Source organism: Cnephaeus nilssonii (genome assembly GCF_951640355.1).
Source record: "Cnephaeus nilssonii genome assembly, chromosome: 13".
In the NCBI taxonomy this organism is placed as follows: Eukaryota; Metazoa; Chordata; class Mammalia; order Chiroptera; family Vespertilionidae; genus Cnephaeus; species Cnephaeus nilssonii.
The window spans coordinates 74,981,903-75,007,873 of NC_137084.1; the positions used below are offsets into that span (position 1 = coordinate 74,981,903).

Genomic DNA, 25,971 nt, shown 5'->3' on the forward strand with positions numbered 1-25,971 from the left:
TAAGAAAAGATGAAAGAACTAAATAAATTGATTAACAAAATAAATCCAGAGACATAGCAGCATGTAACATACTGTTGAATCTGAGAAAAGGCAGGGTGGGTGGGTGGAAAGAGATTAACCAAATAACTTATATGCATATATGCATAACTCATGGACACAGACAATAGTGTGGTGAAGCCCTGGGGTGGGGGTGGGGACAGGAGCGAGCTAGAAGGAATCAATGTGGATAAAAGGGGACAACTGTAATAATTTCAACAATGAAGATAAATTTTTTTAAAAGGAAAGATGAAATAGTGTCATTGACAACAACATGAATGGCTCTTGAGAATGTCATGCTAAGCGAAATAAGTCAGAAAAAGTCAAGAATCGTATGATTAATTTATATGTGAGATATACAACTGAAAGCAACAAATGAACAAGTAAGAAAAACAAACAGAAACTCATAGACATTGGCAACAGTGTGGTGGTTACCAGAGGGAAGTAAAGGGTAAGGGTGTCAAATACATGGAGACAGAAGAATATTTGACTTTGAGTGGTAGACACACAATATACAGATGATGTATCATAGAATTGTATACTTCAAACCTACATAATTTTATTAATCAATGTTACCCCAATAAATTTAAATAAAAACAAAATGATATATTATAATGTCTCTTTTTTGAAAGCTGCTTCTTTAGCCAGAAAGCTCTAATTATCCATTATTAATAACCTCTTATTGTTTCTATTTACTCATTTCTGAAATTCAAATATTTTTTAGTTTGATTGGTTTAAATTTCATGATTTCAAAATGCTGATAAACTAAAGATAGTTTTTTTGAAAAGATGAAATGATAAGATAACAAATATCATAGTAAAATGTATAAAGTAGTAAAACAATTTTAAATAATTACTTGTTGGTAAAAATAATCAAAAACTAAGTTTTAAGGCTCTGTACTAATTTGGTGTTATCATCTTAATGTTTCTTCTACTCTTAAGACTCAAAAGAAGTATAGGTCCGTGGTCGTCAAACTGCGGCTCGCGAGCCACATGCGGCTCTTTGGCCTCTTGAGTGTGGCTCTTCCACAAAATACCACGGTCTGGGCAAGTCTATTTTGAAGAAGTGGCGTTAGAAGAAGTTTAAGTTTAAAAAATTTGGCTCTCAAAAGAAATTTCAATCGTTGTACTGTTGATATTTGGCTCTGATGACTAATGAGTTTGCCCACCACTGGTATAGGTCAAGTAGTTAAAGCAGGGCAAGGGAAACAAGTGTTCCCTATTTAGGGCTTTCACTCCTGCAACTTCCTTGTTATCAGGTTTTTATCATTATAACCAAAATCAATTCACTCACATTTTCTTTTCTAAAATAGTGTTTAATGACTTTCAATAACATTAATAAACCTTCTTAATCATTTGCTAGGAATGATCTAGAATTTTACCAAGTATGCTAAGTATTATAGATATTGGGGTATGTGTAGAAAAATCAGTGAAGTACCCATATTTCTTTGTAAATATGTCAACTAAATATTAAAACTGCTTATCTAACATAAACAAAATAAATCCCAAAACATAGGCATATGTTTTCCTAAACTAGTATTTTAAACATCAACATTTGCAGTATGTTGACTACTTTTCTGTTTTACTTTTTGAGAGATGTTGGCTGTTCTTCCTTATTAAGAGATTGGACTATATTTCATATTTTGTTGAGTTCTTATATTACTAAAGTTTGTAATAAAATATGAGCCATAAATCTTCAAAATGAATGCACTACTTAATTGTGAAAAATCCACAATCATGCTGGTAAACTCAAGTTTCTTCTAGAGATTTTGATTGATTCTCTAATCTTGAAAAAACTGTGGTGATTCAGTGTTTCATTTTCTTTGTTTTTCTGATAAATTATTTTCATTTGCTCTAGCTGAACCCTACAACAGCACCTAATTTATCAGCTTTGCTAGACTGCAAAACATCACTAGTTGGTAGTCAGAAGAAGTATTATTTTAACACTGGTAACATTTTCTATCACTTATTTGAGTTTTAAATTTGTCAATTATGACAGAAAACAAATAAGAATGCAAAGAGATGTCTGAAGGGAAAAGGGTTCAAATATTATATGTAATGTTAAAACTATTATAAAAATAAAATGTTTGCCAGCCTACAAACGGTCATGTGTTCTGCATTAGAAATATGACAGGTGAGGTTGCTTTTCTTAATCACAGTATCACATTATATTGTAAACATTAATGAACAGAGTATAAAAAGGAAGTTCAAATAAATAATAAAATATTTTTATAGTGAAGATAGAGCTATCTTACCTAATAATAGACAAACATGTAAATTGACCGTACCTCCGCTACACCAGCAGCCAATCAGGAGTGATATGCAAATCAACCCAACAAAGATGGAGGTTAATTTGCATACTCAGCCGCTGAGTGATGGGGCGGGATGCTTGCATCATCGCCATGGCGACAACACAGGCATTCTTTCCCACCCCCGGTCTCTCAGGGCCTCTGGCAGCATGGGAAGGAGGGGCCGGAGCAGAAAGAGGCAGCTCCCGGAGCGGAAAGAGGCGGCTCCAGGGCCTGAGTGGAAAGGGGCTGGGCCGGAGTGGAAAGGCGGTGCTGGCAGCCAGGGAAAGGAAAGCCCATTCTAGCATGAATCTTCATGCATCGGGCTTCTAGTAATTAATAACTATGGACTGGCCATCTTTTGTTTTTAAAAACCTTACATAGTTGTCTGTTTTACAAAGCACAGAAAATAAAATGTCTTTCTATTATTCACATTTTTAAGCAATTAAAGTACTTTATTCAATACTGTCATGCATACTGCTTAACAACAAGGATATGTTCTGAGAAATTAATCATCGGGGAATTTGTCCTAATATGAACATCAGAGTACTTACATAAACCTAAATGGCATAGACTACACTCCTAGTATGTGTATATACAAACCTAAAAGGTACAGTCTATTCTTCCTGGACTATAAGCACAAGGGAAAATGATGCCATCAAAAGATTCAGTAAACACGAGACAAAGGATGTGGTTGCCAGCATAACATGGCATCAGGAAAAAAATTTTTGTAAGTAGAAAGAATACTCTCTAAAATAATAATAGCAAATACAATATAGCAAATAAATAAGTCCAGTAACAGTCATTTATTACTCTTATCAAACATTATGTACTGTGTGGGATATATATATATATATATATATATATATATATATATATATATATATATATAATAGAGAAATATGCTAATTAACCAGGACGCCGTAACGGGTCGACTGGACAGGAGGAGGTTGTGCGTGCAGCGTCGGGGGTGGGGTGGCAGGGGCCTCGCCTCCATGCACCTGCGCTGGGGGAGGGCCTTATCAGCAGTGGCCGTAGATGCTGCGGGGCCTGGAGAGGGAGGCAGGGCCAGACCAGCGACTTGAGGGTGAGCGCCACCGTGCAATTTTGAATTGCGTGCTGGGCTCCTAGTCCTACCTAATAAAAGAGTAATATGCAAATTGACCGCACCTTTGCTACGCCCAAGCCATGCCCACCAGCCAATCAGGGCGAGTATGCAAATTAACCCAACCAAGATGGCAGTTAATTTGCATACATAGGCGCCCTGAGCGGATCCCCTGCAACGGATCGCTGGGGTCTGCTCCGGCAACAGGCCGAAAGCCTCTGCCAGAGGCTTTCGTCCTGGTGCTGGAGCAGACCCCCTGCAATCAATCGCAGGGAGCTGGGGGTTACTTCGGCCTGGTGCTTTAGGCTTTAGGCATGGGAAGGGGCCAAGCCTATGATCAGAGGTGCCGGGGGAAACCCCTTCCCAAGCCTAAAGCCTGGGGTGGAGGCTTTAGGCTTGGGGAAGTGCTGGGGGAAACCCTTCCCGAGCCTAAAGCCTGGGGCGGAGGCTTTAGGCTTGGGGAAGTGCTGGGGGAAACCCTTCCCGAGCCTAAAGCCTGGGGTGGAGGTTTTAGGCTTGGGAAGGGGCCAAGCTTGCGATCGGAGGTGCAGGTGGGGAATTCCTTCCCAAGCCTAAAGCCTGGGGCAGAGGCTTTAAGCTTGGGGAGGTGCCGAGCCTGTGATCGGAGGTTCTGGGGGGGGGGGGGACCCCTTCCCAAGCCTAAAGACTGGGACGGCGGGTTTAGGCTTAAGAAGGGGCCAAGCCTATGATCAGAGGTGCTGGGGGGAACCCCTTCCCAAGCCTAAACCTGGGGTGGAGGCTGTAGGCTTGGGAAGGGGCCGAGCCTGCGATCGGAGGTGACGGGGTGGGGGGGACCCCTTCCCAAGCCTAAACCTGGGGCGGAGGCTTTTGGCTTGGGAAGGGGCTGAGCTTGGGATCGGAGGGAAGGGGAAAACATTAATGGAAACATATCCTCAGGTGAGGATAAAAAGAAAAAGAAAGAAAGAAATGTCATGTCCTATGAAAGACACATCTTGAAAATGCTTAAAGAAAGTTGTCATTTTTTCATGGTGAAGGGACTGGAGTCCATGTTGATGAAAATACCTTGGCGGCTGTGGTGACTGGCAGTGGCTGCAGCAGTGGGGTGATGAGGCGGGCGCCTTCCTCTGATCAGCCGGGTCGCCTCAAGCAAAGGGAAGCCAGACTGCAGCTTAGGTCCGCTCCCAATGGGGAGCGGGCTTAAGCCATCCATAGGACATCCCCTGAGGGCTCCCAGTATATGAGAGGGGGCAGGCTGGGCTGAGGGACCCCTCCCCAGTGCACGAATTTCATGCACCGGGCCCCTAGTACTTTCATAAGACTGGAAGCACAGTAGGTTTGTAAATACTGGCACCAATCACCACAAACACATGAGTAATGTGTTGTGATATGATGGCTACAATGTCACTAGGCAATAGAAATTTTTCAGCTTCAATATAATCTTATGGAACCACCAGAGTACATGTGGGCCATTGTGGACCTAAACTTCATTATGCAGTGCAAGATTATAATATTCTTTTAAAATTTTATCAAAAGGGATAAAATTTCCTATGAACAACATATTTGCATCACTTCTTCCACTTTCTATTCAAACTGGACACGGTGTATTATGCCTCTGGTATGCTTCGGGATATCCACAAGGTTGTAGAGATGTCACTCCTATCCCACCTGTCCTATTCCAAAGAACAATGGAGACATTTCAGGAATGTTTTTCCTGAACAATCGGTGTGTTTTTATTTTCAGACACTAAACCATATATACAATTGTAATTTCCTTTTTAATTTGGATATTATAGAGCACACAGAGAAAATTGTGATCTAACATAGACCTTTAGAGCATGGGTTTTGTTTTCTTTTGGTACAAACTGTTTCCCTAGTTTTATATTCTTTTCCTTTCCTAATATTCTCTTTTACTAATTTTCACAACTATTGATTTTACACTAACAGGTTGTTTATATTTTTGTAAGTCACCTCCATTATAATTCTTCTGGGAATGAGAAACAATATAGATTTTTGAAATAAACATATCCCCAATCTACATAAGTGGATTGTGAAAGAAATTAAGTAAATTATATTTTTGTCTCAGGGATTATGGCAGACTCGACGTATAAAGAAAATTTTGAAACAGTATGTTTAAAAATTATTAATAAACAGTAATATCATCAAAAAACTGTTAAAATTTATGACTCAAGTGCCAGAGGAATTAAGGGAAATCTTAAAATGTTAAAGCCAAAGAGGCAAAACTAATCTAAAGGGCCCATAGGTTGTTTTGCTTGTTTACTTCATATTTTAAACTACCTTACAGAAAAATGGCAAAAATTGTACAGAAAATTCCCATCATATATTCCACACAGCTTCTCCTAATGTTAGAGCCTTATATTATCACAACACAATGATCAAAATGAGGAAATTAACATTGGTATGATACTATTAACGAAAATACTATAGGTAAATTTTCCCAGAAATGTCCCTTTTCTGTTTCATGAGAATGTCACATTATATTTAGTAGTTATATAACCATAGTCTCGCCCCAAACTGTGACAGTCTTTCATTGTCTTTTATGAACTTGGCCAGTTACTTTGTAAAATAAAGTATAAGGTCCACATTTAAAGTATAAGGTCCACATTTCCAAAGACAGGAAATAGAAATCCAGACCTTGAGAGAGCAGCACCAATACAGTAATTAGGAAACAACTTGCCCCGCAGAGGGAGGACTAGGGAAACCTGACTTTTTCTGCCTTGGCTCTGAGACGATAATGTAGTGTGTTTGAAATACTATCACTATGAAAATTCACCACCCAAAAATTTCCACACATCAAAACTTATGGAACTACAATGAGTAAAAATCTGGAGGATAATTATAACAGTAAATGTTTGTTTGAAAAAAGCAATGCTGAAAATTGAACAAATTAAATTATGAAGTTGAGAATGTAGATGAAAGCAAATAAGAGCAAAAAAACTTTGAATAAAATAAAAAATACACACTAGATCAGATAAAAAAAAGTCATTTACTAAAAAAGACTAATAAAATTATGAGACTTCTGACTAAATTGAGTGATATCTGGACAACAGATTAAATAAGGGAAGGAACATTTACTTTAAAATTATACTATTAAAAGGAATAATAGGATTAAAAATGGCAGCAGAGTACGTGGATGCTGCAAGGACATGATCCCAGGAACAAACTGGTATTACAACTAAAATACAGAAAAACTTCTTGATAATCAACAGAAACCTCGAAGGAGAGAACCCTGACACCAGAGGACTGAAAGTGGAGACCACATAGAGCAGTGGTTCTCAACCTTTCTAATGCCGCGACCTTTTAATACAGTTTCTCATGTTGTGGTGACCCCCAACCATAAAATTATTTTCGTTGCTACTTCATAACTGTAATTTTGCTACTGTTATGAATCGTAATGTAAATATCTGTGTTTTCCGATGGTCTTAGGCAACCCTGCTAGCGGTTCTCAACCTGTGGGTCGCAACTGTAGAGCCTAAGACCATTGGAAAACACAGATATTTACGATTTATAACAGTAGCAAAATTACAGTTATGAAGTAGCAATGAAAATAATTTTATGGTTGAGGGTCACCACAACATGAGGAACTGTATTAAAGGGTTGCGGCATTAAAGAGGTTGAGAACCACTGGCATAGAGACTGGTAGGAGGGGCAGAGGTGCAGAAGAGCTGACCTGGTGCCCACAGACAGCAATGAAGTCCCAGAGAGATATCTCAGCTGTGGGGAGTTGCCACTAAGAACTCTGGGATCTAATCCCCAAGCTGGACCCACCAGCAGAGAGCACCACAACTGAGAAGGGACCCACATAACATCTGCCAGTGAAAAGCAGGGAGGTGCTGGGTGCTGTCTGCCAGAGAGTAACAGCTGAAAATTCAGGCACCCTCTTTTTTTTTTTAATTTAATTTTATTTTATTGTTTAAGGTATTACAAATAGTAGTACATATGTCTCCTTTTTTTTTCCCCATTGACCTCCTCCCAGCCTCTCCTACCTTGCATTTGCCCTGGTCCTCCCACCCCCAATGTCTTGCGTCTGTTGGTTGTGCTTATATGCATGCATACAAGCCCTTCGGTAGATCTCTACCCCCTCAACCCTCCCCTACCTTCCCGCTGTAGTTTGACAGTCTGTTCAATGCTTCTTTGCATCTGTCTATTTTTGTTCAACAGTTTGTAATGTTCTTTATAGACCAGTGGAACAGAACAGAGAACACAGAAATTGACACAAGCCAGTATGCTCAATTAATATTTGACAAAGGAGGCAAGAGCATACAATGGAGACAAGACAGTCTCTTCAATAAATGGTGTTGGGGAAACTGGACAGATACATGCAAAAAAATGAAACTAGACCACCAACTTACACCATACACAAAAATAAACTCAAAATGAATAAAGGACTTAAACGTAAGATGGGAAACCATAAAAATCTTAGAACAGACACCCTCTTAAAGAACAAATGCACAAAATTCCCTGTGTAGCCACCACCCACCTTGTGCTCTGGCACAGGGCGGGTGAAGTGGACTGGAGCTGTAAGAACAGAACCCAGGACTGGGGACTCAGGGGATAGAGCTCAGAAGGCCAACACCCCACGTTTCCTGGACTGAGTCATTCACTCACGCAGTGGAGGACATCTTTCCCACATGGACATTTATTTGCCTTGCCTGGGGAGAAAACAGTTGACACACCCTATTGGAAAACACCTTGCCCTGAGGCCACTTAAAAGATTAAAAATAACAATTAGCCTGCGCTAAGGATGTCCAACTGATGGCTTAGGGAGCGGGCTTAGGCCGAGGCTCCCGGACTGCAAAGGGCACCAGGCCTCTAGTGAAATGGAATTCACAAGAGAACAGTAAGATAGATGCCTCAATCTTTCCCTTTAATTGTCATTTTTCAAACTAAGGGACATATTTTTTCTTATTAAATGATAAACCATGAAACTAAAAACTCAAGTTCATAATATTTATAAGTATAAACATAAAATTATTGTGTATATTACAAAATTAAGTAGGCTTCTAATGTTTTCCAATCCACTTGCTTTTGTCTAAATGGTTATAGAGCTCAAAATGTAACAACTGTTCAAACATAGATTTTACTACAGTTAGAATTCAGAATTTAATACACTGTGTATAAAAGTTCATACTCTTTTTGTTGATGGTGCTATTTGCAAAGTTGTAGTTAATAAACATGGTCTTGAAATATGAGTTAATATATTTAAACAGAGGACTAACTCAGAGAAAAGAGCATTGTAAGCTGCCTGATATAAAAAACTGATTTTCCCAGGAATTTCTGACTTCTCTAATAATTGAAAAATCATTTGAGTCAGGGTAACTGCAGGTGCTGAGCATGAGTTACCACATCTGCTGAGTTCATGAAAGCCATTCAGTGCAATGTTACTAAAATTATTACACTAGGAATTAATCCTCAAATGTTGGCAATAAAATACCATGATTACATTTTAAGAATAAATATAACATATTTTATGAATTTTGCTTTTAAATTACTGTGGAGTCCATGAAAAAGTTCTAGAATGTCAAAATATGCTTAGGGAAAAAAGAATATGTAGCTAGCACTTAAAAAAATACGTAGCTCTTATAGAAAAATGTTACTGTTAGAAAACATCTTTTTATAAAAGAATTAATTGCATGAGTTACATTTAAAGTAACTTTAAATCACAGGAGAAAAACAAACATATTTTGGATGAAACTGATATTGTTCAATGATATTTTACTAATTTTAACAAATGTATTAAGATAGAACTATTTGGTTCATTTAAAAATTTATTCAAGGTAAGACTGGAATATATTGTGTTAAATAAAATAACATTTTAAAATAAAAACTTGTGGGGTCTATAGTTTTACATAAATTGTTATTTCTTTTAGGCTCAGTAGGAACATTTTTTCTAAAAGTTAATCTTTTCTTAGGTTACCTGAGAACTGATCATGCGTTGAGAAGAGCGAGCAATATTGGCAGGCAGACCAAAGAAACTAGGTTTGTCATCCTCTGGGAGTTTTTCAATGACAGCACGATAGTCCTAAATATAAAAAAGGAAAAACAATTTTTTAAAAAAAGATTGAACTGGAATCTATTGAAATCACAGACAATGCTGTGAAGTATTAAATTATTATTTATTAACATATTAGATTTCTACATAAATCTCACTTTCAGTCTGTATAATCAGTTGTCTGTAAGAAATATTCTTTTTACAGCATAGGTGGACTTGGAGAGTGTTAGCTAAATGAAATAAGCCAGTCTGAGAAAGACAAATAACACGTAGTCTCACTTATATGTGAAATTTAATTAATAAACTGATGAACAAAATGGAACCAAAGCATAAATACATGGAACAGACTGGCCGGTGCCCAAGTTAGGGGTGACTGGGTAAAGAAGGTGAAATGATTTACTAAAGGACATATATGCATACCCTATGGGCACGGAGAGTAGTTTGGTGAAGGCCGGCCAAGGGAGGGGGAGGTGGGAGTGAGTGGATGTGGCAAAGGGCAGGGAAAAATGGGGACACCTGCAATTATGTCAACATTAAAAATTTTTAATTAACAGAAAAAGAAATATAGCCCGGGCGGTGTGGCTCAGTGGTTGAGCATCAACCCGTGAACCAGGAGGTCACAGTTCAATTCCCAGTCAGGGCACATGCCCGGGTTGCCAGCTCAATCCTCGGTAGGGGACATGCAGGAGACAACCGATCTATGATTCTCTCCCATCATTGATGTTTCTGTCTCTCCTCCCTTCCTCTCTCTGAAATCAATTTAAAAAGAAGAAATACTCTTTTTCATTACTACCTCCTTATATTTAAATTATTTGATACTATATTTTCTTATCCTAACTTCCCACATTCAAAGGGACCCTGAATTGACTAAAACAAACATATTTAAGTGGCTACACCTAGTATATGTAAGATATTGTGTAGAATGTTTTCAGGAAAGCCCTGTAATTATTTTCGTTGTGATCTACAACATTGTAGTTCTGCTTATATCAAAAATAAATATTCCAGCAATCTTTTTCTTTTAATTTATAGAAACCCCAGAAATCTATATACAAATACTTTGGCATGCAAGCACTGCTTTGTAAATCACTTTATCATAAAGCATTTCCTCAGTTTTCAGTTAGCTGATGAAATGCACTGATAATCCTATCATTGAATCCCAAGAATTACCGTGAGCATTGCAGACCTGATTTGGCAAGTATGCATCTAGATGGGCAAGTAAGAGTATATACCAACAGTATTTATTCAGTTTGGCCCAAAGATGGAAATTGTTTTATTTTTATGAAGAGACAAGTTATTTTAAGGCAGGTGTTGTATATGTATATAAACTGTTCTTGCTGAAGTAACTATTCTTGGTAAAAACACTCATCTTCTGCTCCCTTTCACACCATCATCTTTTTCCCAATCTTGGCCGCTGCCCCTGAAGTATTTCCAAGGAAACAATCAGATTCCAGGAAGCCCAAGACCTAAAAATATGTCCGATTTTGGAAAGACATGCTATGCTGTTCTTTGAAATTATCCCTTTCCTATAGTTCAACATCTGTAATCTTCCATAAGGATTCCCATCACAATGTGTAAACATATACATGCATATGAGTATAATTTTGTATACACGCATGCATTTGTAAATGTGTATGTGTAGGAGTGTGTGTGTACTTGTGTTCCCCTATTCCTGGGAAGCTTTCGGATTCTTCCTCCTACCTAGGTCAATTAGAACACTAAACATTGATTTTCATAAATCATCCTATAAATTTAAAACTATTATTTTATTTGTGTTTATATACTTTGTTCATTTCAAAATAGCTGTGAAATTGTCTCATCTAGACTGACTAGAGTCTTCTCTCTACTTAGGACCATATATCGACATGTTTCCTAAATAATAGGCAATATCCAGGCTGATTTATCCCCACTTGAACACAAAAGTATATATAACAAATTATACCATTTACATAAAGCACAAAAACAGGCAAAACTAATGTAGGCTGTTAAAAGAAAGCATAAGGAGGAATTATGGCGAGTTGATAATGTTGTTTCTTTATCCCAGTGTGGGTTACACTCATGTGTTCAATGTATACAAATTAAGTGCAATCCTATTTATGATGTATACTTTTCTGTATGAATTTTGTTTTTCAATGTAAACCTCAAACAATAGAGATGGGAGACTTTTCAGGGTACATTTTCTGAAATAAATAAATGATAAATAAGCATGTGATATATCTATTTGCTCATTCACTCTAAGGTTCTGCCATGAGAAAGTGAACTCCGCAGATGCATCAGAATCCACAATGTCTGGAAGAGGGCTACCATTGGGCAAATGTTCAAAGTTTATTATTGACTAGAGGCCCGGTGCATGAAATTCATGCACTCGGGGGTGGGGGTCCCTCAACCCAGCCTGCACCCTCTCACAGTCTGGGAGCCCTTGGGGGATGTCTGACTGATGGCTTAGCCTGCTCCCCAGAGTGGGGAGCAGGCCTAAGCCGTCAGTCAGACATCCTTAGCCCTGCCAGAGGCGGGAGAGGCTCCTGCCACTGCCGCAGAGCTCGCCAGCTGTGAACCCAGCTTCTGGCTGAGTGGTGCTCCCCCTGTGGGAGTTCACTGACCACCAGGGGAAGCTCCTGCGTTGAGCATCTGCGCCCTGGTGGTCAGTGTGCATCATAGCGACCAGTCATTCTTCTGTTCAGTTGATTTGCGTATTAGCCTTTTATTATATAGGATTAATAAGACAAAACAGATGGGATATTTAGTAATATAACATATAAGATATAAGAATAATATGTTTAATATAGGTTTTCAAGCTTTTATTTTTTTGATAATTATGTTACTGAAACAGAAACTTTCTTGAAAAATATTTGAATGACAGGAAAAGGCACAATACTAAGAGAAAAACTATATAATTATGTGTATATATATTTATATCTTTGTAACTAATGAACAAATGTATAATTATAATACTCTAATAAAAATATTATTTGGGCATTTATACAAATATAGTTTTGAGGTAAAAAAAGGAACTAGAATTGAAGTATTTGGGGCAATGGGGCGATGGACTATATTTAGTACTATTTTCTGGAAGAGTCGTGCATTCTAGGAGGTTTTCATAGAATTACTCAAAGCAAAAAGCTACACCTGGTTAAAATAAATGCACATATACAAAAATGTTCTAGGAAAGCCAGATAAAGTGAATCCCTCTTATATTTTTAGAGCTGCTTTAAATTTATAAGCCAGTATATGAAAATAGACATTTGTGAAATATTTTTTAAATTTCTTTCATATTATTAAATATATCAGAGCACTCTTAGGCCTACTAGGATGTAGCATATTCCCCCACTCCAGATCTTCAAAGCAGTTCTACATTTAAAATTTTCCTTTGCTACTCCCTTCAAGATTTACCTACACACTATATCTTATTATCATCAGTCAATCTTCAGTAAGTATCCAAAAGCGAATTGGACACCTAGAGTTTAGAGAATCAGGCTGCATATTGGTATAACAAATAATCCACATTTGTGAATGATAATTACTGTGCATTTAGAAAGAAACAACATATATTTAACAATATAAGAAATAACACAAGTATATATCTGGTAATAGATTGACAAGGATTAATTTTACCTACCAAAATGCTGCAGGATTTTGGCAGAGATAAGGAATATGGGAAAATGTTTTTCTTGTTCATTTCGTTTAATACATCAATTACTGAAGAATTAAAAAACTGTTTCAGGTATGATTGAAGAACTCTAAGGTCAAAATAGTTATCTATACGTCCTCCATAAATAGCATTTTCAAGTAAACCATGGACAAATTCCCACTGTACATCTTTGGTACCTATAATTAAAAAATACTTTTATTGGTTTTATTTCTCAGATATTAGAAAATTTTTTAAATATTCTAAAATATCAACTAAATTCCAGACTCCAATTATATGGAAATATAGACTATAACAATATATTTAATTTGCTAAGTCATTTCTTAAAATGCTCATTAATATTAATATAATGCCCATTAATAAATATTCACTATTATTAATAATTAATATTCAATAATCACACAATGGCTAATATTTTTGAGAGATTATTTAATTAAATAAAAATTTCCAAGTGTTTTACATAAATAAACTCACTTAAGAATCATAACAAACAGAACTGTTAATATTATGCGATTATACAGATGGAGAAATTGAGATACAGGGAGGTTAAGTCACCAAAATCAGAAAATCCCACAGATCTGGACTGAAATGAGGTACTTTGAAACCAGATCCATATTCTTATCTGCCATGCAATACTGTTCCTTAAACTGAAAATTCCTTAGAATATTCAAAACATAATTTTTTACAATGGTAAACTTAGTTTGTAAGTAATCTGATTAATAGGGAAACACTACTAAACACCTTCACACATTATAGTCTCCTCAAAGTCATGATTTTTATAGTCAACTGTCCATTTTCTATTCTAATAGAAAAGTAGTATAGTATAAAAAAACCACAGGAGACTTTTCTATAAGCTTCCATTTTGCAACAGAGATATCCTCTTAAAAAATTTTTTTTCTAGGAATGAGGATATTTTTTTCATTGATTTTTAGAGAGAGAGACACATCGATTGGTTGCCTCCCACAAGTGCTCCAACCAAGGAGGAAGGGGGCGGGGGTTCCAGACCTGCAAACCCAGGTATTTGCCCTTGACTAGGAATCGAACCCCTGACCCTCCAGTCCACAGATCAATGCTCTAACCACTGAGAAATGCTGGCCAGGGTCAGAGATATCCTCTTAATAACATTTCAGTGGTAATGTTAAAATGTGAGAATTATATCTTAGGTCTGAATAAATACAGGAAACACAATTATATATAAACTAACTAGTTAACATCAACGCTAGCCTTACTAGTTCAATTTCATTAAAATTTTATAATTCAGAGATCATTACAGAGATTGATGGCAGTGTTACTGTAGCCTTGGGGCATAGGTGATTTAGGCTGCTTCTTGCAGAGCAAGGGCCCCTCTAGGGTGGAGGACTAATTAAAGTTGTTTCCCACCTATATCTTACTATCAATAGTGGCTAAGTAGCTACAAGGGACTTCAGCAGGACTTGCCAAGTTTCTAGTTCTGATGTTCAGTAAATAGCACACTAGTCATTTATTCATTCATTCATTCATTCATTCATAAGTAAGTAAGTAAGTAAGTCATACAAGACATACAGAAACATTAATATACCTTTCAACTTAAAAATACAAACAGCCATCACAGAAAATATTTTATAGAATTTTTATTAAAAATCTTATTTTTCTTCTTATACCCATTATTCTCAAGACACGTTTTATTTTGTTTAGGATAAGAGAAAATAAATGGAACATAAATTATAACATAGCAATAGTAATAACAGTCAATCATTACTGATAGCTTACCCAATACACTAAACGTACTAAATGTTAAATACTTTACGTAGCATTTCTCATTTAAACTTCTCACAAGTTGAATCAATTGAAGTAGTACCTACTATTATTCTTATTTTACAGATCAGGAAACTCATACTTAAAGGTCAAGAAACTTGTTGAGATTTCATAGCTACATAGTCTCTACATCAACTGCCCTCTATAATTAGAACTTTTTCTCGTTTTTGTATTTAATTCTACATTTGTGGAGTTCTCTTAATGTCAGGAAATTTTATAAATATAAAATCATACAGTTAGATTTTTATCATGAGATTTAATATTATTTTAAAGTATCTGCCTCTTATTCACAACAATTCAATGATGTGATAGACATAAAAATCACGTGACACTATTAATTCCATAACAACCTTGAAATACAGTGATGAACAAATCATTCAAACTCTGTTCTCTGGTTTCCTCATCCTAAAAGGGTACTAATAATATTTCCTTATAGTGGTATTATAAAAATCAAATAAATATTCAAAAGCATTTTGGAAAATTACCAAATCTCTGTGCAAGGTAAAGTATTAGTACATATCCTCCAGAAAACTCTCTGTCAAATTAAAACAGTAGCTCATGGAAGTCAGGAAAGACATTCCCCTTGACACAGCATGGGAAAATGTCGAGTCCTGTGTGAAAAGAATAGGGGAGGTGCTTTGGGAATGTTGGGAATGCTGTTCATAGATTTTGGACTAGTTACATAGGTTCAATTTATAAATATTTATTGAGTTGAACATTTTTATGTACTTTTCTGATGTATAATTTTTAATAAATGGTTAAATAAACAAAAAACTCAGAAAACTATTTGGCATTAACTAATAGTTATTGCTTGATGAAGTGGAAAGAAGTAAATAGAACCATGATGTGATTTGGACATGAAAGGAACAGAAATTTTCAAAGCACTGGGTAATTGAGGATGAGAAAAATAAAAGAATCCAGGGTGATTCATAGGCTTTGAACTTAAACAATTACATGAATGGTGGTGCCATTTACTAAAATGGGGCAGACACAGGGAACAATGGTTTGGCAAGTTTGCAGGTTGGGCTGGGAGAAAAGGGATCAAGAGTTCTGTTCAGGACATTTTTAAGCTTGAGATTCCTATCAACATATTCTCTTCTGTAATCCATCCTTGTCTAAACTCTAGTGTTTCCTTGCCTGGGTAATATATAATAAATTTCAGGAGCCGTTTTTGTCTTCAGAAGGCAGAGAACTGGTGGCCTCGGGGATCGGATTATGTGGTCTTGTTTGCTTTTTGCTTCCTAAAGGCTACAGAGTAATTAGATCTCTTACGAGTTATATCAAAAACGGTGACCACACTAGATAAGAACTCTCAGAGAACACAAGCATGGAGGCCAGGACATAAATCACAAAATAAACAGCAAATTTTATGAAAGAAAGTTAAGTCACTTTTGAAGAAACCATGATGTTAATATGTCAATTTTTTTCATTAACAACAGATAAAAGTTTTCATCACTAGAACCTACCATCAAAGAGCCTGTCAATAATGTTGTAACCAGCCCGAAGATCTGATAAAGAAAACTCATAAAATTTGGTCCAACCCTATCAAAAGAAAATGTAAAAGTATTAAAGAACTATAAGCAGTGTTCAAAGACATATATATATGTGTGTGTGTGTGTGTGTGTGTGTGTGTGTATATACACACACACATATATATATGCTGTATATATATACACATCATAGTCCTTACAAACTTAAAAACAATGTTCAATACATGCTAAAAATCCAATTCTGACAATTTTTAATAAAATAAACAATGAAGCTAAAGTAATAGTCATATTTTTTTAAAAATTATTTACCTCCATAGGATGAAAAATACTTTATAATACCATAAAGCTGTTATCACTGAAGTATGTGGCAATAGAGTCATAGAGAGAGAAAAAATTGGCATAGTACATTTTGAGTCTACATACTTTGTACACATTTAGTTCCCATAATTTTAAAACTTTATTGTTGAAAGTATTTCACGTCCCCTTTTTTCTCTCACTGACACTATTTATCCCCCCACTCCAGGCCTCCACCACCCTATTGTCTGTGTCCAAGGGTTATGCATATGTGCATACAAGTTCTTTGGTTGATCTCTTCCTACACATCCACCCACTACCGGCTTCCCTCTGAGATTGCACAGACTGTTCCATGCTTCTATATCTCTGGATCTATTTTGTTCATCAGTTTATTTTGTCCATTAGATTACACATATGAGTGAGATTATGATATTTGTCTTTCTCTGACTGGCTTATTTCGCTTAGCATAATACTCTCCAGGTCCCTCTCTGCTTTCTCAAAGGGCAAGAGATCCTTCTTTTATATGGCTGCATCGTATTTCATGATATAAATGTAACACAGCTTTTTTATCCACTCATCTACTGATGGGCATGTGGGCTGTTTCCAGATCTTAACTATTGTAAATTGTGCTGCTATGAACATAGGAGTGCATACATTTTTTCTGTTTGATGTTTCGGGTTTCTTAGGGTATATTCCTAGAAAGTGGGATCACTGGGCCAAATGGCATTTCCATATTTAATTTTTTGAGGAAACTCCATACTGTTCTCCACAGTGGCTGCACCAGTCTGCATTCCCATCAGCAGTGTGCAGGGTTCGCTTTTCTCCACATTCTCACCAAAACTTGTTGTTTGTAGATTTTTTTTATGGTAGCCATTCTCACTAGTGTGAGGTGGAACTTCATTGTCGTTTAAATTTACATCTCGCTGATGATTACTGACTGAGCATGTTTTCATATGACTCTTGTCCATCTGTAAGTCTGCTTTGGAGAAGTGTCTATTTAGGTCCTTTGCCCATTTTTAAATTTGATTGTCTGTCATACTTTTGTTAAGTTGTATGAGTTCCTTATATATTTTTATATTAATCCTTTATCAGATGTATCATTGCAAATATGTTCTCCCATACAGTGGGCTCCCTTTTCGTTTTGTTGATGGTTTATTTTGATATGCAGTCCCATTTGTTTATTTTATCCTTAGTTTCCCAAAATCTGTGCTCTTGAGAAGGTACTTGGATACAGAATATGTGGGATTTTCAGTAATTTTTAAACTTCCAACTGGATAGCTCAAATAAATAGTTGGATGCATAAGCTGAGAGCTTAGAGAATTAGTCTGAGTTGGATGTATAAATTTGGAGATCACTATTTGGATATTGTGAAAACAAAAAAGACTTAAACTTCCCTCACTAAGTTATATCCTATCCCAGTGGTCGGCAAGCTCATTAGTCAACAGAGCCAAATATCAACAGTACAACAATTGAAATTTCTTTTGAGAGCCAATTTTTTTAAACTTAAATTTCTTCTAGCGCCACTTCTTTAAAACAGACTCACCCAGGCTGTGGTATTTTATGGAAGAGCCACACTCAAGGGGCCAAAGAGCCACATGTGACTTGCGAGCTGCAGTTTGCCGACCACTGCCCTATCCTATATAATAAAACCCTAATATGCAAATCGACCGAACAGCAGAACGAGTGGTCACTATGACGCGCACTGACCACCAGGAGGCAGACGCTCAATGCAAGACCAGCAGCGGTTATCGGGGAGCGGGGCCAGTGGGCGGTGCCGGCCACCAGCCAAGGCGGGTGCCAGCAGGGGCCCCCCAATCGCCCTGCCCTCTGGTTGCCCCACAGATGGCCCTGATCACCAGCCAGGCCAAGGGACCCTACTCTATATATTGGGAACAGTCTATTAGATTTAAAAATTAAAACCTGGCAAGGCTACTCTAAGACTGAAAAAACAGGATGATGCAGTGATGACATGCATGGCCTCTGGCTTGCACATTGGTATTTGGGCCATTATTAGCCATAGATACACCTCTAACGCTTAAGATATTCACTGTATTCATCCTCAAATTTCTTGTCCCAGATACTGTTTCCTCCTCTTCTGGTACCTGAGGGGTCTCCTGTTTGAACCATGAAACCCTTGATATTTCTATGAAATATACAGCCATTGTAGTAATTTCTGGCACAAAGAGCCAAGAAAGTTTCACATGCTTTGGGTGTCCTCTCGCAGAAGATTTCTATTTTAATATCACCTACATCTGTATGCAGTGTCACCGACATTTTTCTTCTTGATAGTTACTGTTACTTAATTTCTCATTCTTATCAAGAAAAGTTCAAAAACGAATCCGACTTAAGCGCCCAACCTCCTGATGGCCCTCCTTCCTCTCCCAGCGCCTCCTCCTAATTTTTCTTTTCTTAATAAAAAGTGCATCATTATCACTATACTTCATTTGTCCATCAGGATTAACTGATCCATTAGTGTGAGGGCAAATGTCAGAAAAATAAGGGGTAAAGGCTTTAGAGAAAAGTGGGCCTGGCCATTTCTAACCTCTGTAGTATTTTAGGTGTAATTCCTTCAGCAAGTTAATTATCATTGAGATCCATTGCCTATTTTGTAAAATGAGAAAATTAAGCATACTCTCCCCATAATTGTAGTATGTAAATTATATGAATTAACACACTACTATTATTTGCTATTTCATGTGTTTGACAAATTGCTAACAGACTATGTGTTAAGCACTTTTGAACATACACTATTTTGTTTAATCCTCACAATAAAGATAAGCATAATTATTATTCCCATTCTGGAGCTGAGGAAACAGCTAGTTGCTTATTAGAGTTAAAGTTCATATGCCCAAGGTCACATAGCTAGGAATTCTAGAGTCAGGGTCCAAACCCAAGTCTGTAACTTCATAACATATGCCCTGATTTTGACATGTAACTGAAATAGAAAGAGAGGATAAATGAGGCAGGTAGAGAGGGAAGTTTGAGGAAAGATTATCCGAACAGAAGTAGACAAAGTTGAAAAAGGAGGATGGGAAAAATTTAAAGATGAAATAATGATGCAATTGGTGGCTAAGATAGGCATTTGACAAGCAGGACAAATCATGGGTACCAGCTAGGGCTGCCATGGCAATGTGGTCTACTGCATGTGATAACAGGAACAGCTAGGGCCTATGTGAGAAAGAGCTTGATGAATTCAAAGACCATAAAGAAGTCATGTGTGACTGAGGTGGAAAGAACAAGTGGGAACCTGAGAGAAAGCTGAAGACATAGGCAAATTTTTCCTTTTGGACCGTGGTAAGAAATGTGCATATTTTCCTCCAAGTACAACAGAAAGATATTTGATGGGTTTTAAGAACAGCAATAAAATAATCAATTTTATATATTAAAAAAATCCTGGCTGCTAAATGTAAAAAGTTAGAAGAGTTGGAAGGCTATCTTAGAAAGTAGTACAGGTAAGAGGTAATAAGGCTTAGAAAAAATGGGAAGGAAACATGACAATTTTTAGAAAGTAGAATCAATAGGACTTGATAATGAACTGGATAGGGAGACTAAGAAAAAAACCTCAAGAACAATTCCTAGGTTTCTTTGGAAAATTGGACAGATACATGAAAAAAAAAAAAGAAAGAAAGAAACTAGACCACCAACTTACATAATATACAAGAATAAACTCAAAATGGATAAAAGACTTAAATGTAAGTCAGGAAACCATAAAAATCCTAGAAGAAACCTTAGGCAGCAAAATCTCAGACATCTCTCATAGCAATATGTTTATGGATACATCTCCTAGGCCAAGGGAAACAAAGGAGAAAATAAACAAAAGGGACTCCATCAAAATGGAAAGCTTCTGCACTGCAAAATAAACCATCAAGAAAATTAAAAGGGAGCCCACTGTATGGGAGAACATTTTGGCAATGATACATCTGATAAGGGGTTAATTTCCAAAATATATAAGGAACTCATACAACTTAAGAAAAAAGGCAGGCAAACAATCCAAAAAAAAATGGACAAAGGACCTAAATAGACACTTCTCCAAAGGAGGACATGCAGATAGCCAAGAGACACTAAAAAATGCTCAAAGTCACTGATCAAAGTTTTAATATGAGATGCATATTAAAATGACAAAAAGGAATTATCTCACACCTGTCAGAATGGTTACCATCAACAAATCAACAAATGACAAGTGCTGGTGAGGATGTGGAGAAAAGGGAATCCTAAGAACACTGCTGGTGGGAATGCAGACTGATGCTGCCTCTGTTTAAAACAGTATGGAGTTTCCTCAAAAAATTAAAAATGGAACTTCCATTTGACCCAGTGATCCTACTTCTAGGAATATATCTTAAAAAAGCAGAAACACCAATGAGAAAGAATATATGCACCCCTATGTTCCCAGCAGCACAATTTACAATAGCTAAGATTTGGAAACAGCCCAAGTGCCATCAGCAGATGAGTGGATAAAAAAGCTGTAGCACGTTTACACAATGGAATACTACATGGCTGTAAAAAAGAAGGAACTCTTATCATTGGCAACAGTATGGAGGGACCTGGAGAGTATTATGCTAAGCAAAATAAACCAGAGAAAGACAAGTGTCAGATGATCTCACTTACATGTGGAATCTAATAACCAAAATAAACTGATGAACAAAATAGATCGTGAGACATGAAAACATGAAACAGACTGACAAATATGAAAGGGAAGGGGGATGGGAGGGCAGGAAGAGATTAACCAAAGAAATTATATGCTTATATGAATAACCCATTCATACAGACAATAGTGAAGTGAAGGCCTCAGGGATGAGGGCGAGCAGGAGTAGGGTGATCAGGGGTTAATCAGGGTAAAAAGGAGACATCTGTAATACTTTCAATAATAAAGATAAAATTTTTTAAAGTAAATAAATAGCAATGCCTTTTATCGAGAGGGATATACTAAAGAAAAAACAGGAATGGGGAATTCGGTAGTTGATCTTTGAGATACGTGTTAGACATAAAACTATAAAAATGATGCCTAACAATCATAGAAGGCTTATGATGGTTAATTCATTGTCCTAAACATTTTAATTCAAAGAAATGTGAACTAGACTACTATATACAATCCAGGACATTAGCATAATAGATTATGAATCAAGAGCCACATTATGAAGTAATCCCAGCCATTTCTACTAAACTTCAAAAATATACATACAACTTATAATATATCCAAGACTAATCCTACTTACCTGTGGAATATAATTTCTTCTTTCTTGACATGCAGCATGAAACCATGCAAAACTGAAGAGAGCATTAGCTCTATGTAGATTACCATTTTTGCTAATTTGCTCAGGAGTCCAAGATTCATAAGTACGCATTAAATTCTTCTTTAAACCTGGAGGTGACTAAAGAAAAGATAACAGACATCATATTATTTAAAAATAAAATAAAACAAAATAATATTTAACAAATTTGAGAACATACTGTAATGAAAAAAAACTTTACAGCATTACCAACTTGACTTAAATTATTATTGTTATTTCAAAATGTACAAATATAAAACTCCTTATACCTAATAGTTAATCTGTAGTATAAATCCAAAATAATTTTTGAAATTTAAAAAACCCTATAAACCAACAACATTCAAAATAACCAATTAAGTTTTATATGATCATTAAGGTATTTGACTGAAATGATTTCCAACATAAAAATATATACAAATAATTCAACTAATTACTTAAAGAATGTCTGCTGCAAAGAACAGTCATTCCTTTGACAATCCTTTTCATTGTTGTTGTTTTTTCTTAAATAAAATTTTTTATTTAAAAGTAAAAGAAAAATACTATTGATTTATTAAGTACATGTGCAAATTTTCACTTTTAAAATGAAAATGTTGCCCTGGTTGATGTAGCTCAGTTGGTTGAGCATTGTCCCATACACCCAGAGTTTGCCAGTTCGATTCCCAATCAGGACACATGCCCAGTTGTGGGCTCAGTCCTCAGTGGGGGGCATGCAGGATACAGCCAATCAATGTTTCTCACTCTTTCTTCCCATTTCCCCTCTTCTATCTCTAAAATCAATAAAAACAGATTTAAAATCAATAAATAAATTGAAAAGATCTGCTTATGATACATTTATAAAATACTAGAGGCCCAGTGCACAAAATTCATGCATGGGGGGGGGGGGAGTATCCCTCAGCCCAGGCTGCATCCTCTCCATTCTGGGACCCCTCGAGGGATGTCCGACTGCCTTTTTAGGCCTGATCTCCAGCGGGATAGGGCCTAAATGGGCAGTCAGACATCCCTCTCACAATCCAGGACTGCTGGCTCCCAACTGCTTGCCTGCCTGCCTGATTGCCCCTAACCACTTCTGCCTGCCAGCGTAATCACACCCTAACCATTCCCCTGCCAGCCTGATCGACGCCTAACTGCTGCCCTGCCAATCCGATGGCCCCTAACTGCCCTCCCCTGCAGGCCTGGTCGCCCCTAACTGCCCTCCCCTGCCAGCCTGGTCGCCCCCATCTGCCCTCCCCTGCTGGCCCTGTCACCCCTAACTTCCCTCCCTTGCCAGCCAGGTTGCCCCTCACTGCCCTCGCCTGCCGGGCTGATTGCCCCCAACTGCCCTTCCCTGCAGGGCTGATTCCCCCAACTGCCCTCCCCTGCAGGGCTGGCCCCCTGCCCAACTGGCCTCCCCTGCAGGACTGGTCCCCCAAAACTGCCCTCCCCTGCAGGGCTGGTCCCCCACAACTGCCCTCCCCTTCAGGCCTAGGTCCACCCAACTGTCCTCCCCTGAAGGCCTGGTTACCCCCAACTGCCCTCCTCTGCTGGCCCAGTCAGCCCTAACTGCCCACCCCTGCAGGCCTGATTGCCCCCAACTGCCCTCTCTTTCAGGCCTGGTCCCTCCCAACTGCCCTACCCAGCTGGCCTGATTGCCCACAACTGCCCTCCTCTGCCAGCCATCTTGTGGTGGCCATCTTGTGTCCACATGGGCAGCCATTTTAGACCACATGGGTGTGGCCATCTTGGATGGGTGTTGGAGTGATGGTCAATTTGCATATTACCTCTTTATTATATAGAATTATCATAGAATAGGCAAAATTTTCTGATAAATATTCAATAAAACAAGAGATTAGCCTGCCTAGTGTGGCTCAGTGGTTGAGTGTCAACCCTTGAGCCAAGAGGTTACTGGTTCAATTTCTGTCAGGGCACATGCCTGGTTTCGGGTGCAATCCCCAGTGGGGGACATGCAGGAGGTAGCCAATTGATGTTGTTTCTCTCTCATTGATATTTCTATCTCTCTATGCCTTTCTCTCTAAAAAATTCAACAAAATATATTTTTTAAAAATAAATAAAACAAGAGACTAATAGGAAACTGAACAACCACTTAGAGTTTTTAAAGATACTGTTCTAAAGATTAGGCAAAATGGACAAACTATAATTTTTAAAAATCATACACAAATATAGACTATTTGAAAAATAACAAAGTGAAAACATTAATATGTCAAATTATGAGATAAGAACAAGGATATGCTCCACTACAATGTCAGAGACTTAAACTAGTTTCAATATTAATGCAAGTAAATATAAACCAACTAAGCATTCAACATAAGAAATCAGGAAGAACAAAAGCAAATACAAATCTAAGAAAAATATTAAGAAGGAAAAATAAAGAAAAAAGTAGCAAATTCTGTGAACAGAAAAGACAAGTATGACAATGGTTATTTGAAATAAATTTTTAAAAACACAACTAATCAAAAAAGAGAAGAAATGTAACAATTTTTAAAGGTTATAATTATGTGTGTATAAAGCACTATATTTCCTAGCATGAAATTATCTACATTGATACAAGAAATAGCAAATTCACAAGCACCTATAATAATAAAAGTTAATTAGACCGAACAGCTGAACGACCTGCCAGATGACATTCCAGACATCTTTCCAGATGAAGCCACGGTGGCGGGAGCCAAGGCAGTTGGGGCAATCAGGCAGACAGGCAAGTAGTTAAAGGTGATCAGGCAGGCAGGCAAGAGGTTAGGGGCGATCAGGCAGGCAGGCAAGTGGTGAGGGGTGATCAGGCAGGCAGGCAGGCAAGTGGTTAGAGGCAATCAGGCAGTCATGCGAGTGGCTAAGGGCAATCAGGCAGGCAGGCAGAGGCAGTTAGGGGCGATCAGGCAGGCAGGCAGGCAGTCCAGCAGTTAGGAGCCAGCAGTCCTGGATTGTGAGAGGGATGTCCAACTGCCGATTTAGGCCCAATCCTGCAGGGATTTCCGGGATCGGGCCTTAACCGGCAGTTGGATATCACCCAAGGGGTCCCATACTGTGAGAGGGTGCAGACCGGGCTGAGGGAGTCCTCCACCCCACCCCACCCCACCCCACCCCTGTGCACAAATTTCATGCACTGGACCTCTAGTTTAAATAAAATGGAAAATTTCTAAGAAAATGTAATGAAATTACCTCCAAAATAGGATCTTAGATAAGGCTGCACTTTAAAACATTCAAGGAATATTTTTCCTAATATAGTAACTCTTCATTAATTAAAATATTTATTGTGTTCTTCCAACATTCCATATATTATATGATAAGAACAAAAGAAGAAAGAAAAATAGATCCCACCTTTATGGCTCATGCAACCCAGTTCTAGAATGTAGTTTAGTAGCAGAGTATAAGGGGAGAGTGGCTGGAGAAGATTCTGTAAAGGTTATTTCTTACTAGACATTATAAAGCTTTGCCTTGGGTTAGCATGTTTTGTAAAAAAGGTAATAGAAACAATGTATTTGTGACATAGTTGTTCAATTACATATTTTCAAATATTAAATAATCTTTGCATTCCCTAGATTTAATCCTATCCCTGTTCCTCCTTAAATGAAACTAACAAGTTCAGATGAAAAAGAAAAGATGTACTAATCTAAAATAACAGATGGGTATAAACACTAATAAGCCATTTTTTTAAGAAAAAGGATTATATAAAACAAAGAAGTTTCTACAAATTGAAAGAAAATGCAGGCAGAACCCCTTTTATCAGTTTTTAAATGTTTTAATTCACTTTATTATTTTATTTATGACTTTGACCAGTTATATATCATTACAAACACATACAGTTTAGGACATATAAGGTTTAGAAAGGATCTTCCCAGCATTAGCAGTTAGAAGGATAGATATATGGATGAATGAAAGAAAGAAACAAAAAATGTAACTTAGCTAGGTCAAAAAACACATGAAATAAAAATTGGATATCCATATGCAAAAGAATGAAGTCACACCCTAACTGGTGTTCTCAGGGGTTAGAGCATTAGTCCTTGCACTGATGGATCTCAGGTTCTATTCTATTCTATGTCAGGGGCACATACCTGCGTCACAAGTTCCAATCC

At 37.4% G+C, this 25,971-nt stretch overlaps 1 protein-coding gene across 1 annotated transcript in view; it reads right to left on the minus strand.

Annotated features, from left to right (window-relative positions):
• LOC307110208 (cytoplasmic dynein 2 heavy chain 1-like) overlaps positions 1-25,971 on the minus strand; it is a gene marked incomplete at its 5' end in the record, with an annotated part of 139,458 nt that overhangs the window by 78,658 nt on the left and 34,829 nt on the right. Inside the window, 4 exons of the mRNA XM_079789201.1 lie at positions 9,345-9,449; positions 13,033-13,241; positions 16,323-16,398; positions 21,854-22,009. Of these exons, the coding sequence (XP_079645327.1) occupies positions 9,345-9,449; positions 13,033-13,241; positions 16,323-16,398; positions 21,854-22,009 (546 nt within the window). The remainder of the gene's footprint in view (positions 1-9,344; positions 9,450-13,032; positions 13,242-16,322; positions 16,399-21,853; positions 22,010-25,971) is intronic.